Below are 17,193 nucleotides of genomic sequence, written 5' to 3'. Positions count from 1 at the left end.
GGCAGGTGCTTGGGGCCTAGTGGGTGTCAAGGGGCCCATCTGCAACCTTCTTTGGCTTCTCTACTTCAGATTATCAAAAGGACCACAAGGGGGCCTCAAATCAACTACCTCGCCTAGGGCCCCATTAGGTAACCAAAATAAAAAATGAGCAAAAGGCCAGGAATAAACAACACACCGTAAGTAAAAGAAACCACCATTGAAATGAAGCAGTATCAGTGTATCAGACTGCAGCCAGATAAACAATAGAGTGTGTGGATAGAGCGAGGAGAAGGAATGAGCCCCTTACCAGAAGGCATAAGCCACCATCTTCCTCAAAGGCATCACACCTTCTGGTAAGTGGCATTTTGGTGGGTTGACGGTGGCTTACGCCTTCTTATAAGAGGGACTATGTACTATGGTGCCTACCTGCTACGATGTTCTTTATTTTAATTGTTTTTAAATATGGAATTGCTACAATAAAGGGAATTATGATATAATTGATATGGCTTGGTGCAAATACATGGCCAAGTTCAGGGTTTGGTTTATATACATTGAGGTCCTTTCTGCACACTCTATAATATAATGTATTTTGGGTTACAAATATAGAAACATTTGATGGCGCGTGTCCATATATGCAGTGTTTTCTACTGTAACACCCTACTCTGCGGTCTACCAAGAAACAGACTTGTTTCCCATCCCTACTGAACTCTGCTGCTCGTCACATCCTCCTCCCGTTCCTCTGATGCCGTCCCTCTCTGCCAATCTCCCCATTGACTCCAATTGCCCAAAGGATCCAATTCAAATTTTATACAAATTTCACTATCATACAAAGCTCTACATAAGCTACAGTATATATATTGATATTGTTGTCTTTATTAATATCCCATTGTTGATACAATATTTTCAGCAATATCATACTTCTTACACTAAGAGATCCTCTTGTTGTCCAGCTTGGTCACTTCCTCTCACTCTCACATCCAGGATTTCTCATGGGTGTCACCTCTCCTCTGGCACCTTATCTCACAGCCTGATCATGCCCCAAGCCTAGAGATTTTCAAATACAAATTTAAAAAACACAACTCTGTAGACAAGCTTATTATTGTTATAGCTAGAATTTGAGGCTCAATGCCTATCTGCTAATGTATAGCAAATTAGCTCAGAACCAATGCGTTAATGCACAAGTTATACTGTTTGCTAAGATAATGACTGCCAGTCAGTGATGCAACCAGGTCAGATGACTAGTAACAATTTTGCAATTAATGGTCTAAAGCAAACCAGCCTTTTATTGGTGGGCCTGTGCATGGGGCTGCTGCTTTTAGATTGTCTACACTTATATGTAATAAAGTTAAATTTTTGCACTTCGCAAACTGTGTTATCATACCATTAGAAGGTTAGGGCTGCACATTTCTGCTTCTAAACTAGTCCACATACAGTGCAATCAAAGTTGGAACACCTCCTTCTTATAGTCAAGTGCATAAATAAAACATTAGAAGGTGGAGTTGAACAACTGCTGGACAAATCCAAAAATTCAGATCAACTTAAAGAGAATCTGTATTGTTAAAATCGCACAAAAGTAAACATACCAGTGTGTTAGGGGACATCTCCTATTACCCTCTGTCACAATTTCGCCGCTCCCCGCCGCATTAAAAGTGGTTAAAAACAGTTTTAAAAAGTTTGTTTATAAATAAACAAAAAGGCCACCAAAACAGGAAGTACAGTATGTCCACACATAGAAAATACATCCATACACAAGCAGGCTGTATACAGCCTTCCTTTTGAATCTCAAGAGATCATTTGTGTGTTTCTTTCCCCCTGCATCTCTCATGCACTGAAGTTTCAGGCTGCTCTTTTCTTCCTGCAAACAGCTTTGCCCTTGTCTGTAATTCCTCACTATGTGAAAGCCCAGCCAGCTCAGAGGACGATTTATCCAGCTTGTAAAAGATAAGCGAGAAGAGAGAAGCTGCTCTAATCTAAATAACACACAGGCAGTGTGCATAGAGGGGCCTGGAAGGCAGAGTTCATAGCAGAACCACAACACTGAAGAACTTGGCAGCCTTCCAGACACAGGCTGACAAGTCTGACAAGAGATAGATAAGTTGATTTATTACAGAGACTGTGATAGTACAAAGTGCTGCAGTAAGCCAGAACACATTAGAATAGCTTTTGGAACTTGTAGGATGATAAAAAACAGGATGCAATTTTTGTTACGGAGTCTCTTTAAGTTTGTATACGGTAAGACTCAATATTCACTGTCTTTATCCTTCTTTAACAATTTTCAAAGTGCAAATCACCTCCACCACCCCGTTAAAACCTCACAAGATACTGAGACCCACATGCAGGTCTATTCGCACTTTGGGACACTCAGGGCCGTCGCCTCCACACTCGCTCGGTACTGGCAGCCGCCACAATTTCACAATTCTTTTCAGTATGTTCCCCAGTTTAATCTCCTTGGAGGTTATCACAAAACAGGCTCGGGGTGGAAAAAACAAGCAAGGAGCAGTAACCCCAAGCGTGACCCATGGTAGCCGCCGGCCAAACTTTGCAGAGCATAGTGCACAGCGGGCGTATTAACTCACTTCCCGGGGGGATCCAGACGCCAGCAGACATTCTCCTTGCTGTCTTCCAAGTCTTTGCATTCATCAGGTGAGATTGCCATTTGTCGTCATGACGACAGACGGTGATCTCACTTCAGGGTTACACCGCCACCTGGAGGACGGAGGGAGAACTGCCGTGCTGGGTCCCAGCGAGGTGAGTAAGTGCTGGGGCTGCTGCAGATCTCTCTGCTGTGTGATTTATTTCCCAGTTTTAGGGACTAAAAGCCTTCAAAAAAATCGCTCTGCTTTTAGACCCTAAAATCCGGAAAGAATAAGACTGCTAGGGGGGGTTAAAGGACAACTGAAGCGAGAGGTATATGGAGGCTGCCTTATTTATATCCTTTTTAGCAATACCAGTTGCCTGGCTATCTTTCTGATCCTCTTCGTCTAATACTTCTAGCCATAGACCCTGAACAAGCATGCAGCAGATCAGTTGTTTCTGACATTATTGTCAGCTCTGACATTAGTTGCATGGTTGTTTCTGGTGTGATTCAAACGCTACTGCAGCCAAATACAGGTCCTTCTCAAAAAATTAGCATATTGTGATAAAGTTCATTATTTTCCGTAATGTACTGATAAACATTAGACTTTCATATGTTTTAGATTCATTACACACAACTGAAGTAGTTCAAGCCTTTTATTGTTTTAATATTGATGATTTTGGCATACAGCTCATGAAAACATTCACACAGCAGGGGAACAGGGCTGTGCTCATACCTGACTCTGTTAAGTTCCCCAGAGCTGCTCCATGCTCTGTACACATGCTGCTGCTCCATGCTCTGTACACACGCTGCTGCTTCATGCTCTGTACACACGCTGCTGCTCCATGCTTTGTACACACACTGCTGCTCTATGCTCTGTACACCCGCAGCTGCTCCATGCTCTGTACACACGCTGCTGCTCCATCCAAAGCCAACTGTAGCAGGCAGAGAAAGGGGGCAGTACTGCGAGCTGCAGGAAACCCACAGATATTCTGGTGTCTTATCTTTTGCCTGTCCCCAGACAATGCACTGGTCCTGGTCAGAGGGGGGATTCTGGGCAGATGTAATCCCCCCCTCCTGCGTTTGACTACGAGACTATCTCCTCCCCAATCTGTTTTCACTGTACGTCTCCCAATGCTGATATGTTCCATTGTTGGTGGCAATGTCCTTCCAACCAGAAGACATGGGATGAGTGTTTTAAACAAGCTTCTCTTACATTAGATGTCAATGTTCCCAAAGACATGTTTGTGGCCTTGTTTTGTGCAAACTCCACTGGTCTCTCTAAATCTCAAAACAAGCTGTTAGCTCCGTTCTGTGCTGCCAATCAGTGTCTTATAGCAAAGTTTTGAAAAGGTCCCCTACCATCTACCTTTAGGCTGCTGCAGAGGATATGGTGGGTATACCACATGGAACACAGTTCCCACATCTTAATGGACACTGTGCACATTTTCAGGTCTGGGCTTCTTGGATTGTGAGGTACCTTCTGGGCCAAATTTCTAGTTCTGCTAATACAGTTCCTACCCCTTCATGAGAGTATATAAGCTCCACTCTGGGTGCATGCGTTGGAATACTGTGGGATTTATGGGTAATAAGCTATACTAATGTACAATGTACAAAGTCAATAAGTCTCACAGCAAAAAACACACGAACAGTTGAAACTTCCTTGACTAGTACTAGGAAACAACTAAAGTACCAGAGACTCTGTAAGCAATCTTAACACCTGGTCACAGTATGTTAATGACTTGTCCTCTGTGCCATATAAAACAATCTTTAAAGGGAAGGTATGAGATAATTAAAAGCAAAAAAAATCTACTTACCCGGGGATTCCTCCAGCCCCGTCCTGTGCCCTCGCCGCTGCTCCGCATCAAGCCGGTGGCCCGGCGACCCCTCTGGTGCAGATGCCGACCCTGTTCTCTGCAGGCACAGGACTCCAAATGACATCAGCGCAACCGCAAGTAACCCTCGTGCAGGCGCAGTAGATGCCGACCTTGTGAGGTTGACATCTGCACCAGAGGGGACCCCGGGCCACCGGCTGGATGCGGATCTGCGGCGAGGGCACGGGACGGCTGCCAGGGGCTGGAGCAAGCAAGGGACAAAATCTGGAAATATTTTTGAGGTGGAAGCAGCAGGAGGTTGTTAAAGAAAATCTGTAATGGAAAAAACTCCCCTAGGGGGTACTCACCTCGGGTGGGGAAAGCCTACGGATCCTATTGAGGCTTCCCCCATCCTCAGGGGTGAGCCTGGGGTGCCTGGCACCTGGGTGCAAGATTTTCTCTGGCGCCTATGGGAGTGGTTAAATTAACCGCGCCCAACCACATAACCACACCCATGTCCTGCCTAATCACACCCATACCTTCCACCTCTTTACACGTGCATGCGATACCCCATTCCTACCCCTCTTCCATGGGCTTGCTCCTGGCTGGCTTTGGCTTCCTGCGAGTCTGCTAGTCTCTGTACTGACTCAGGCTGAGAGGCTCTGCGAGTGCGACGCAGTCACACACTGCGTATTTATGGCTGCCTGCGGCCACCCTACTCTCGCTGACGTCGGCTCCTCCCCCCTGCCAAGCCCAAGGTGGGCTGCCTGTATCTTTCTCGTTGCGCCACACAGCCTGCCAGTGTTGCTAACCTTTCACGTTATTTTTTACTGACAAATACCTAAAAATTTACTGACAAAAGATTATTTTTACTGACAAAATTTCCCCACTAAATGCACATAAGAGACAGCTTTTCCCCATGTAAATGCATATAACAAGAGACCGCTTTTCACCAGTAAATGCACATAACAAGAGACCGCTTTTCACCAGTAAATGCACATAACAAGAGACCGCTTTTCACCAGTAAATGCACATAACAAGAGACCGCTTTTCACCAGTAAATGCACGTAACAAGAGACCGCTTTTCACCAGTAAATGCACATAGCAAGAGACCGCTTTTCACCAGCAAATGCACATAATAAGACAGATTTTCACCAGCAAATGCACATAATAAGACAGATTTTCACTAGCAAATGCACATAATGACAAACAGCCAGTGTCCCCAGAATATATAGCCAGGGATATATGTGCCCAGGATATGTAGCCAGGGGGTATATGTGGCCAGGATATGTAGCCAGGGGGTATATGTGGCCAGGATATGTAGCCAGGGGGTATATGTGGCCAGGATATGTAGCCAGGGGGTATATGTGGCCAGGATATGTAGCCAGGGGGTATATGTGGCCACTGGCCAGGATATGTAGCCAGGGGGTATATGTGGCCAGGATATGTAGCCAGGGGGTATATGTGGTCATGATATGTAGCCAGGGGGTATATGTGGCCAGGATATGTAGCCAGGGGGTATTATGTGCCCAGGATATGTAGCCAGGGGGTATTATGTGCCCAGGATATGTAGCCAGGGGGTATTATGTGCCCAGGATATGTAGCCAGGGGGTATTATGTGCCCAGGATATGTAGCCAGGGGGTAATATGTGCCCAGGATATGTAGCCAGGGGGTAATATGTGCCCAGGCCAGGATATGTAGCCAGGGGGTAATATGTGCCCAGGATATGTAGCCAGGGGGTAATATGTGCCCAGGATATATAGCCAGGGGGTATATGTGATCAGTATATGTAGCCAGGGGGTATATGTGACCAGTATATGTAGCCAGGGTGTATAGGGTCCTCGTTTAGGTAGTGAGTGACAGGAGCGCACCCAACCCTCCCGCCGCCGCTCCCCCCTCACCTTGAAGCAGCTTCAGACCTCAATCAGCGGGCGACCCGACCAGTAAGAAGGCGCCGGACGCACCCGCTCTATATGCGGAAGTGATGTCACTTCCGCATATCAGTGCGGCGTGCTAGGTCCTAGCGCCCGCCTGCCTGATCGAGGTCTGACGCGGCGGCGCCGGCGGCTAGAGGGAGGGAGGGAGGGAGCTGCGGCCACAGGGGGAGAGCGGCGGTCGGGCGGCGCCTCTCAGAGGCAGGCGCCTGGGTGCTTTGCACCCGCAGCACCCGCCCAGGCTCGGCTCTGCCCATCCTCATCGGTCCCACGTTGGCGGTGAAAATCCTCCCGGAACGGCGGCGACCTAAATATTTACCTTTTGGCTCCAGCGCAGGCGCAGTATCCGCTCCTTCCCACGGAGATAGGCGGAAATAGCCGATCTCCGTCGGGCCGCTGTACTGTGCAGGCGCAAGTCTCCTGCGCTTGCGCAGTAGAGCGGACCCGACGAAGATTGGCTATTTCTGCCTATCTCCGTCAGAAGAGCCGCAACAGCGCCCCCGCTGGAGCCTGGAAAGGTAAATATTGAACAGGCTGTCGGGTCTGTCGGGCCGCTGTTCGGAGGGCTGCAGCGAGACCCCCGTGGGACAGAGGAGGACGGGGGAAGCCTCATTAGGATCCGGAGGCTTCCCCCTCCCAAGGTGAGTATCCGCCAGGGGACGTTTTGGTTTTACAGTGTCTCTTTAACAGAGCCGGGACAAGGTCCTCCAGCACCCAAGGCTGAGACACCAAAGTGCGCCCCTCCATCCCTGCCACCCCAGCCGTCACACACTGATTGCTATTAGACTAAGAGGCGCCACAGGGCCCACAACCTCCCCAACACCTTACTATCTAGTTATCTGGATTACAGTCACTGCTATGTATCCCCTTTTCTTATTTCTTTCGATTTCAAACACAATTAGGAATGACAGCTGAATGAATTGTACTCCCCCTCCTACACTGCACCCTGAGGCTGGAGCCTCTCCAGCCTATGCCTCGGCCCAGCCCTGCTCTTTAATGCGGTAATATGTACTTTAAATGAGCACTCAGCATCCATAGTTACCCCCAGACAGTTGGGGTTATAGGAGTATGGGAGGTTTTCTTTGCACTTTGATGGTAGCTACAGGCGGAGGTGCATAGATAGAATGTGGAAATATTACAATTCCCATTTTATTCATGTTAAGTTTGAGTAAATAGGATGACATAAATTCAGAAATAGCATAGACAATCATGGACAATATTACGATCGAGAAAACGATTAATTGTTTTACAACCATTTTAAGGACCAACATTGCGGCTCAGCCCAATTTGGCCCTTAGTATCAATGGTAATATTGACTGCAAATGTTTAAATCCACTTTAATTTCTGATCGATAAGACGTTTTGTCTAATGAAATGTGTAATTGGGCAAATGAATAATTTAGTGTATGGCCAGCTTAATAAAAATTGCCAACTGTATCACATGCAGCTTCTATGCGCGGCAATAATCCTTGGAATACTGAATGAAATACCACATGAAGTAAAATCCTTTGTGAATGTCATAAATAATTTACTGAATAGGTGAAAATCTTAGTAAACACTCAAAAAAAAAAAAATCTAATTTTTTTAGCACAAGAGGTACGGTAATTTGCTGCACAAATTTTTTTTATCCAATTGATCTTAGTGAATTGAAGTCTTTATACAGTATTTTAGTTTTGCATACAGTTTCCTTTGGTGTATGTCTCGATTCACGTACTTCCTATTTCTGAGCTTTGCATGGACTTCCATGGCCTTAATGTACTCCAATGCTCTAAAGGTGATAAAATTAGGAAGACTATTAAAAACGTGACAAAGGACCCAACTATCCCTCACTATTCAAACAGGAATTTTATTTCTAACTTTGTTGCTCTTCACTGGAAAATCGTACATCCTTTCATAAAAGTGAGGAAAAGTCACTTAGACAGGTTCATCGATAACAATAGAAATCCAAAATCCAAATTTTTTTTTTTTGCTGCAGTCAGGCCTTAACCATTTATTGACTTTTAGGCAGTATATCTACCGCCTTCAGACCTCCATCTTAGCTCCAGGGGCGTAGACATTAGAGATGGCTCGAACCTCCGATTTTAGGTTCGCGAACCTTGAACGCAAACTTCCGCAAAAGTTCAGGTTCGCCGAACTTCGCGAACCGCAATAGACTTCAATGGGGAGGCGAACTTTGAAAACTAGAAACATTTATCCTGGCCATAAAAGTGATGGAAAAGATGTTTCAAGGGGTCTAAAACCTGGAGGGGGGCATGGTGGAGGGGGATACATGCCAAAAGTCCCGGGGAAAAATCAGGATTTGACACACAGCAGCGTTTTAAGGGCAGAAATCACATTTTATTGCTAAATTGGAGGCCTAAAATGCTTTAAAACATCTTGCATGTGTATATATCAATCAGGTAGTGTAATTAGTGTACTCCTTCACACTGACAGACCAAACTCACTGTGTAACGCACCACAAACAGCTGTTTGTGTAGTGACGGCCGTGCTGGACTGGTGAGCACCATGTCCAGAGTGCAGGCGATGACGGTTTTCAAGCTCATATGGTCGGGCTGAGGTAGCTGAATGACAGAACAACAGCGACTGAATGTCCAGCTGATCAAATTTGGTCTGTCCACAATGAAGCAACAACCCTATTATCTAGGGTGTCGTCCCCCCCCCCCCGCCCGAGACACTCATATAGCCGGCGGTTATTGCTTCATTGTGATAAGCAAGCCCCTTCACCGCAGCAAGGTAGCGATCACGAAGGAGAATTGACACATGTACATGCCTTTTGTTTTTTTGTTGCAGCCGCAGTGCAGCCAGAAAAATAAGGCAGGCATGTACACGCACCAGAAAAATTATTATACTGGCCTCTGCTAGCAGCGGCCTTAAAAAATCAGGAATCCGCCTGGAGTCCTGGACCCTGTTGGTGGTGGCGGAGAAGGCAGTCAATTGGCCTGCAGGCAGAGATGCTGTGTGGGGAATTACTTAGTCTTGGGGCAGGCAGTCACACGGTGTGCAAGTACAGATGCTGTGTGTGGGGACTGTCTTTGGGGAGGCATGTTCATGATTTGCAGACCAGGCATCCGTGGTCAGATGGACCCTTGACCCAACGCAGAGATGACACCACTTGCCTTTCAACATCATGGTACAGTTTGGGCAGTTTGGGTATCGCCTTTTTTGAGAAATAATTGTGTGATGGTATCTTAGACTGCGGTGTGTGGCTTTGCTTTTGTGTGCTGCATTTCCTCAGGTGGTCATCCCATTGCAGTTTGTGCTTTGTAATCATGTGCCTTCGTAAGGTAGTTGTCGCTACCCAGGTCTTGGTCTTTCCACGGCTCAATTTTCGGTGGCAGAGAGTACAGATGGCATTGCTCTCATCTAAAGTAGAAACACAAAAAACTTTCCACAACGCTGAGCCCTGGGATGATGGCACTTTGGTGATGGCTGCCGATGGAGTTTTAAGTGGGGTGCCAGAATCAGAGCAGGAGGAGGAAGATATGTCACGCTCAAGATATGTCAAGCAGAAGCAGAGGGAGATGAGGTGTTCTGTGTTAAATAGTCAAATACGTCCTGACAATATTGAGGGTTGATGGCACGTGCCTTCTTCTGAACACTGTACTTTGGTCGACGAGGGCTACACGCAATCACAACATCGCGACCTCGAACAGACCTGCTGGGTGGCCTGCCTCTGGCTCTTGTTTTGTCCATATTGTGGGGATGAAGTGAAAGGTATGCACTGACTTGACTAATACGATGTGTGGCTACACATTTGCAGAGAAAAGGTTGCAGGGACCGCTGGTACAACAATGTGCGGTTACATAGGTGCTGTGAAAAGGTTGCAGTGACTGCTGGTACAACAATGTGTGGTTACACAGGTACCGTGAGCAGGTGTGCAGTGACTGGTATCAATACAATGTGCCGCTGTCACACACACAGGTACCGTGAACAGGTATGCAGTGACTAGTATTACAAATGTGCAGCTGTCACACACACAGGTACAGTGAACAGGTATGCAGTGACGGGTATCAATACAATGTGCAGCTGCCTGTCACACACACAGGTACCCTGAACAGGTATGCAGTGACTGGTATATAATATAACACTGCATGCTGTCACGCAGGTGCACTGAACAGGTATGCAGTGACTGGTATCAATACAATGTGCAGCTGCCTGTCACACACACAGGTACCCTGAACAGGTATGCGGTGACTGGTATTACAAATATGCAGCTGTCTCACACAGGTGCAGTGAAAAGGTAGTCACCGAATGTGCAGGGCCTTGCACAGTATCAATTAGCAAGGGACAGCTGTGACTGACAGCAGGGCTGTATATGCAAGTGTCAGTGGGCCACAAAAAAAAAAACACATCAAAAGAACATTAGCTCTCATAAAAGCTGTTGAGGTGTGCTTTTTAGCAATAGGTATCAGCAAGGAGCAAGCTAACAAAGCCTAACAAGAGCCTAACTAAGCTTTCCCTCTGTCTACAGCAGGTCCCACTCCCTTCTCTAATTACTGCAGCCAGACCGAGTGAGGAAAATGGCCGACGGAGCTGCCTTATATGGGGGGGGGGGGGGGGGGCGCTCCAGGAGGGAGTGTAGCCTGATTGGCTGCCCTGGGTCTGGTGGCTGTGTTGTAGAGGGTCAAAGTTGAGCCTAATGATGTAGTGTGGGGGGCGGGTCAAACTTGCATATAGTTTGCGGTTCACCGCGAACCAGCAATGTTCGCGCGTTCGCACGCGAACCGCTTGGGCCATCTCTAGTAGACATTTGTCACTGCCTCTCTATGTGGGCAATCAAAGCCAATCTGTAGTGCCGTAGTGACTGAATCATGAATGATCAGTGCTGTAACGAACAGCACTGATTATTCATTGAGAGCATGTAAAAAAAAAAAATATATATATATATATATTTTTTTTTTTAAACTTTCGTTTTGTTATTCTGCTTGACAAAGCAATTAAATGCAAGAAGAAAGCACAACCACTGCAGAGGATGTGAGCCTCATGACTGTAAACAGCTGAGCGCAAGTCATGTCTGAGATTGGAGGAAAGGGTAATATAATATGTTTTTCTTCACTTCTCCACACCACCACTTCTCCTTTGATGATTCCTTTGCCCAACCATTGTTCTCTTTACACAGGACTCAAGACCCCTCTCATCCCTGCAACCAGAGACGTATCTACAGGGGTACAGAAATGGCACGTGCTATGGGCATCTCTTACTGGGGGAGCTGCTCTATAGCATCCTTGGTGTTCTTCATACAGATCCTTGTTTTTATCTGAGGAGCATTCTGCTGCCTGGTTACATCTTTTAGGGGTACAAGCTGCCTCTTATTTGGGGCATATGTATAGGTTGACCTATTGCGATACTCCATTCTTACAAGCCGTGCTTAACTTGCACACAAACAATTAAACCAACACAACATGTTAAGATTAGAGATGGCCCGAACCTCCGATTTTTGGTTCGCGAACTTCCGCGAAAGTTCGGTTCACGCGAACATCCGCGAACCGCAATAGACTTCAATGGGGAGGCGAACTTTGAAAAATGGAAAAATTTATGCTGGCCACAAAAGTGATGGAAAAAATGTTTCAAGGAGTCTAACACCTGGAGGGGGGCATGGCGGAGTGGGATACAAGCCAAAAGTCCCGGGGAAAAATCTGGATTTGGTGCACAGCACCGTTTAAAGAAGATCTGTGGTGATTTCCGTGCACATCGATTTAAACCTATAACTATGTCCCTCATTGCGCCCTCTCTTTAGCACTTCTATTTTCGGCGCTCTCCGAGGCCAATAAATAAGTTAAAAATATAAATTTAACCTTATATTCCGATTGTTAAGATGGCCGCCGAGCCCATGTGACTCCTGGACTGCTTCCGGGTCATCGCTATTCGCCCTCTCCATGTCCTGCCGTGCACGAGAGCCGCTCCTAACTGCGCATGCGCAGGCTCTCGTGCTCGGCATATGCGGCGAAAACGTTACATCCTCCGTTACGTATCACTAACGGAGTTGCGCATCCTGCAGTGCTGCACACTTATTTCACCGTGCAAAGTATGTTAGATAGAAAAGTCTTATACTTTTTTTGTGAACTGTCAGCTGCAATGTTGGTGTATCTATCTCAATGTCTCTCTCTATGTATATACATATATATATATACATATATATATATATATATATATATATATATATATATATATATATATACACACAGTGCAGTAGGCAGATGATGTGACAGGATGAGAGATAATCAGTCCCTGATTACCTCTTTTACAGAGAGATAAGCTTATCTAAAAAATACACGGGGCAGCTCTCCTCGGCATTCAGCCTCCTTCCCCCTGCTCTCTGGAACCCGCACAAAGGTCAGGGATGACTCACACGATGACGTGTGAAGGGGGAGGGAGAGGCAGAACAGGGAAGAAAAGCTGCAGCTTTGTCTGCCTCTTCCTGGAGCCGAATATTCGTCTAGTTAACTAGACGAAAAATTTGAAAGGAGCAGGAAAGAGACAGGACTGGTTTTAAAATACAAGATAGGGAAGAAAATATTTGTACATGAGAAAGGAACATAACTACTGATTTAAATTACATTGTGAAAAAGGGCAACAGAACCCCTTTAAGGGCAGAAATCACATTGAATGCTAAATTGCAGGCCTAAAGTGCTTTAAAATATCTTGCATATGTATACATTAATCAGGGAGTGTAATTAGAGTACTGCTTCACACTGACACACTAAACTCACTGTGTAACGCACCGCAAACAGCTGTTTGTGTAGTGACGGCCGTGCTGGACTGGTGCGCACCATGGCCAGAGTGCAGGCCGCCGGGGCGGTTTTCAAGCCCATATGGTCGCCGGGCTGTGGTAGCTCAATGAGTGACTGTCCAGCTGATCAAATTTGGTCTCTCCACAATGAAGCAACAACCTTATCTTGGGTGTGCCCCCCGAGACACTCATATAGCCATCGGTCATTGCTTCATTGTGATACGCAAGCCCCTTCACCGCGGCAAGGTACTGATCACGAAGGGGAATGGACACAAGTACATGCCTTTTGTTTTGTTGTTGCAGCTGCACTGTGTAATAAACACCCTTTGCTCCGGCACCAGCAAACTCATTAGCCAGAGTTTGCAAACACGACTCCTCACACAGCAAGCAGGAGATAGACTTTCCTCAGACTTCTTCAATAATTAAGGAGTTTATTCAGGAAACATATATACAGAGACAGTTCATCATATCCTAGCAAGCAAAGCAGATCCTCATGTTTCTTGGCGTTCCAGCTCTTGCCTAACTCCCTGCTGAAGTTAGTCAGGTCTTCTTATATCTACTCTATGTTACACTAGACTACCTATGTACAGCATACATCATATCAGATTACAGAAAGGAATGAACATACTTAGAGGTCCCAGTCAGGTTTGAAGCATACCAGGAATCAGAGTGACCCCTTTGTTAGCTCGTCCGGCTATTAATACCGACTAGGAAAGAATTAAATGTGATCTCCTCTTCGCCACGACTATTGGCTGAGCCCCCTCGTGGTGTCATAATACACACCTCCTCGATTAATATTCAATGAGGCTTCTGCCCCACTTACAAGAAATTTGGTTGTTTAGTAAATATGGCTGATGTTTACTGTTCTAGTGGTGTACATGCACAGGTCAGGGAGACCTGTGGCCTTGTCCATAGAACAGCTTCTTGGTATGTTCTGGTTCTGCTGACAGAACTGCAGATTTTCTCTCTAAGAGAAAATCCCCTTAAAGGGCAGGTCTGCTCCCCAAGCCTTTGACTAACTCAGTCCAAATAACTGAGGCCTACTTAAATTATAACACACTGCAGCCAGAAAAATTAGACAGGCATGTACACGCACCAGAAAAATTATTATAGCGGCCGCTGCTAGCCACTAATCCGCCTGGAGTCCTGGACCCTGTTGGTGGTGGCGGAGAAGGCAGTCAAGCGGCCTGCGGGCAAAGATGCTGTGTGGGGAGCGACTTAGTCTTGGGGCAGGCACCCAGTCACACAGGATGCAGGCAGAGATGCTGTGTGTGGGGACTGACTTAGTCTTCGGGCGGGCAGTAGCCCGGGATCCATGCCTCATTAATTTTGATAAAGGTGAGGTACTGAACACTTTTACGACTTAGGCGACTTCTCTTCTCAGTGATAATGCCTCCAGCTGCGCTGAAGGTCCTTTCTGACAGGACGCTTGAGGCAGGGCAAGACAGAAGTTGGATGGCAAATTGGGACAGCTCTGGCCACAGGTCAAGCCTGCGCACCCAGTAGTCCAAGGGTTCATCGCTGCTCACAGTGTCTACATCCACACTTAAGGCCAGGTAGTCGGCTACCTGCCAGTCCAGGTGTTGGTGGAGGGTGGATCGGGAAGCGCTAAGGCGAGGCGTTGGACTAAAGAATGTCCGCATGTCCGACACCACGAGATCGCTGGAGCGTCCTGTCCTGGCCTGCGTGGACATGGGAGAAGGATTACTGGCAGTGGTACCTTTATTGCGTTGTGCTGTGACATCACCCTTAAACGCATTGTAAAGCATAGTTGCCAGCTTGTTCAGCATGTGCTGCATCCTTTCTGCCTTCTGGTGAGTTTGTAACATGTCCGCCACTTTGTGCCTATACCGAGGGTCTAGTAGAGTGGCCACCCAGTACAGCTCATTCCCCTTGAGTTTTCTTTATACAGGGGTCCCTTAACAGGTTGGACAGCATGAAAGACGCCATCTGCACAAAGTTGGATGCAGACGTACTATCCATCTCCTCTTGCTCTTCCTCAGTGACGTCAGGTAAGTCCTCCTCCTCCCCCCAGCCACGAACAATACAATGGGAACGTCGAGGAACACAAGCCCCCTGCGACGCCTGCTGCGGTTGTTCTTCTGCCGCCACCACCTCCTCCTCCAAAGAAACACCTTCCTCATCATCCGAGTCTGACTCCTCTTCCCCACACGACTCTTCCTCCTCCTCCCCCCTCTGTGCTGCCGCAGGTGTTGAAGAAACATCTGATTCTGATGAAAATTGCTCCCACAACTGTTCCTGCCGTAACTATTCTGTTCACGCTCCTCCATAGCTTGATCCACCACTCTACGCACGGCACGCTCAAGGAAGTAAGTGTACGGGAGCAAGTCGCTGATGGTGCCTTCCCTGCGACTCACCAGGTTGGTCAACTCCTCAAACGGCCGCATGAGCCTGCATGCATTTCGCATCAGTGTCCAGTTGTTGGGCCAGAACATCCCCATCTCCCCAGATTGTGTCCTTTTACTGTAATTGTACAGGTACTGGGCGACGGCTTTCTCCTTTTCTAGCAGGCGAGAGAACATGACCAGGGTCGAATTCCAGCGAGTCGGGCTATCACATATCAAGCGTCTCACCAGCAAGTTGTTTATCCGCTGAATGTCCGCAAAGCGTGCCATGGCCGTGTAAGACCACCTGAAATGGTCACACAACTTCCTGGCCTGCTTCAGGGTGTCCTCTAAGCCTGGGTACTTTGGCACAAATCTTTGAATGACTAGACTGAGCATATGTGCCATGCAGGGTACATGTGTCAGCTTTCCCAAATTCAATGTGGAAAGGAGATTGCTGCCATTGTCACAAACCACATTGCCGATCTCCAGCTGGTGCAGGGTAAACCACTGATCCACCTGTTTGTTAAAAGCAGCCAGGAGAGCTGGTCCAGTGTGACTCTCCGCTTTGAGGCAAGACATGTCTAAGATGGCGTGACACCGTCGTACCTGGCATGCAGCATAGGCCCTGGGAAGCTGGGGCTGTGTAGCTGGAGAGGAGATCGCAGCCCCAGTAGAGTTGAACTGCTTCTCAGCCAAGGAGGAGGACGACAGCGAAGAGGATGTAGCAGGAGGAGAGGAGGTGGCAGGAGACCTGCTTGCAAGCAGTGGAGGTGTCACTAGGTCCGCTGCACAGCCACATACTCCCTGCTTGCCATCGGTCACCAGGTTGACCCAATGGGCTGTGTAAGTTATGTATCTGCCCTGACCGTGCTCGGCAGACCAGGCATCCGTGGTCAGGTGGACCCTTGATCCAACGCTGTGTGCCAGAGATGACACCACTTGCCTCTCAACTTCACGGTACAATTTGGGTATCGCCTTTTTAGAGAAATAATTGCGGCCTGGCATCTTCCACTGCGGTGTCCCAATGGCCACAAATTTATGGAAGGCCTCAGAGTCCACCAGCTGGTATGGTAACAGCTGGAGAACTAATAGTTCCACCACGCCAGCTGTCAGACGCCAGACAAGGGGGTGACTGGCAGAAATTGGCTTCTTCCACTCAAAGATTTCTTTCACGGACACCTGGCTGCTGTGGGCAGAGGCACAGGAACCGCTCAAGGGCAGAGGCGGAGTGGAGGAGGGTGGCTGTGAAGGTGCAAGGGAGAAAGCGGCTGAAGATGCTGCACCTGAAGGAGGAAGAGGAGAAGGAGGGTGGCTTTTCTTTTTTTTGCTTTTCATCCTCCTCCTCACACGTTACGTCCATAGTGTTGCCGCCTAACTCAGACATATGAGGTGGTGTAACTTGCTTAGCGCCTCAATCTGGTTGTAACAATAATGGCTGTGAATCAGTTAATTCCCCACCAATTAACTCCTGCGAAGTATCAAATGCATCGGATGCGGTGCTTGTAGTAGCGCTGGTGGCTGCGGAAGATGAGGTGTTCTGTGTTAAATAGTCAACCACATCCTGACAATCTTGGGAGTTGATGGGACGTGCCTTCTTCTAAGCACTGTACTTTGGGCCAGGGCCGCACGAAATTACATCAACACGACCTCACACAGTCCTGCCGGGTGGCCTTCCTCTGGGTCTGCCTCTACCTATTTTGTCCGTTGTGTCCATATCGGGGGGGATGAAGTGCAAGGTATGCACTGACTTGACTAATACAATGTGCAGTTAACAGGTATGCACGGAGTGGTATATCACACTGCATGCACTCAC

The 17,193-nt window shown here is 47.4% G+C and overlaps 2 protein-coding genes across 2 annotated transcripts in view; both read right to left on the bottom strand.

The window, feature by feature from the left end:
- Positions 1-987, bottom strand: part of LOC137532696 (angiopoietin-related protein 5-like) — a 51,860-nt gene extending 50,873 nt beyond the window's left edge. Inside the window, exon 1 of the mRNA XM_068253519.1 lies at positions 905-987. The gene's annotated coding sequence lies outside the window, so the exon portion shown is untranslated. The remainder of the gene's footprint in view (positions 1-904) is intronic.
- APH1A (aph-1 homolog A, gamma-secretase subunit) overlaps positions 936-17,193 on the bottom strand; it is a 75,462-nt gene continuing 59,204 nt past the window's right edge. Inside the window, exon 7 of the mRNA XM_068253522.1 lies at positions 936-1,023. Coding sequence (XP_068109623.1) covers positions 995-1,023 — 29 coding nt within the window. The 3' untranslated portion in view covers positions 936-994. The remainder of the gene's footprint in view (positions 1,024-17,193) is intronic.

The sequence above is a fragment of the Hyperolius riggenbachi genome, chromosome 9 (genome assembly GCF_040937935.1).
Source record: "Hyperolius riggenbachi isolate aHypRig1 chromosome 9, aHypRig1.pri, whole genome shotgun sequence".
NCBI lineage: Eukaryota > Metazoa > Chordata > Amphibia > Anura > Hyperoliidae > Hyperolius > Hyperolius riggenbachi.
The sequence above is the reverse complement of the archived record's forward strand: the minus strand, read 5'-3'. Positions and strand labels throughout refer to the sequence as shown.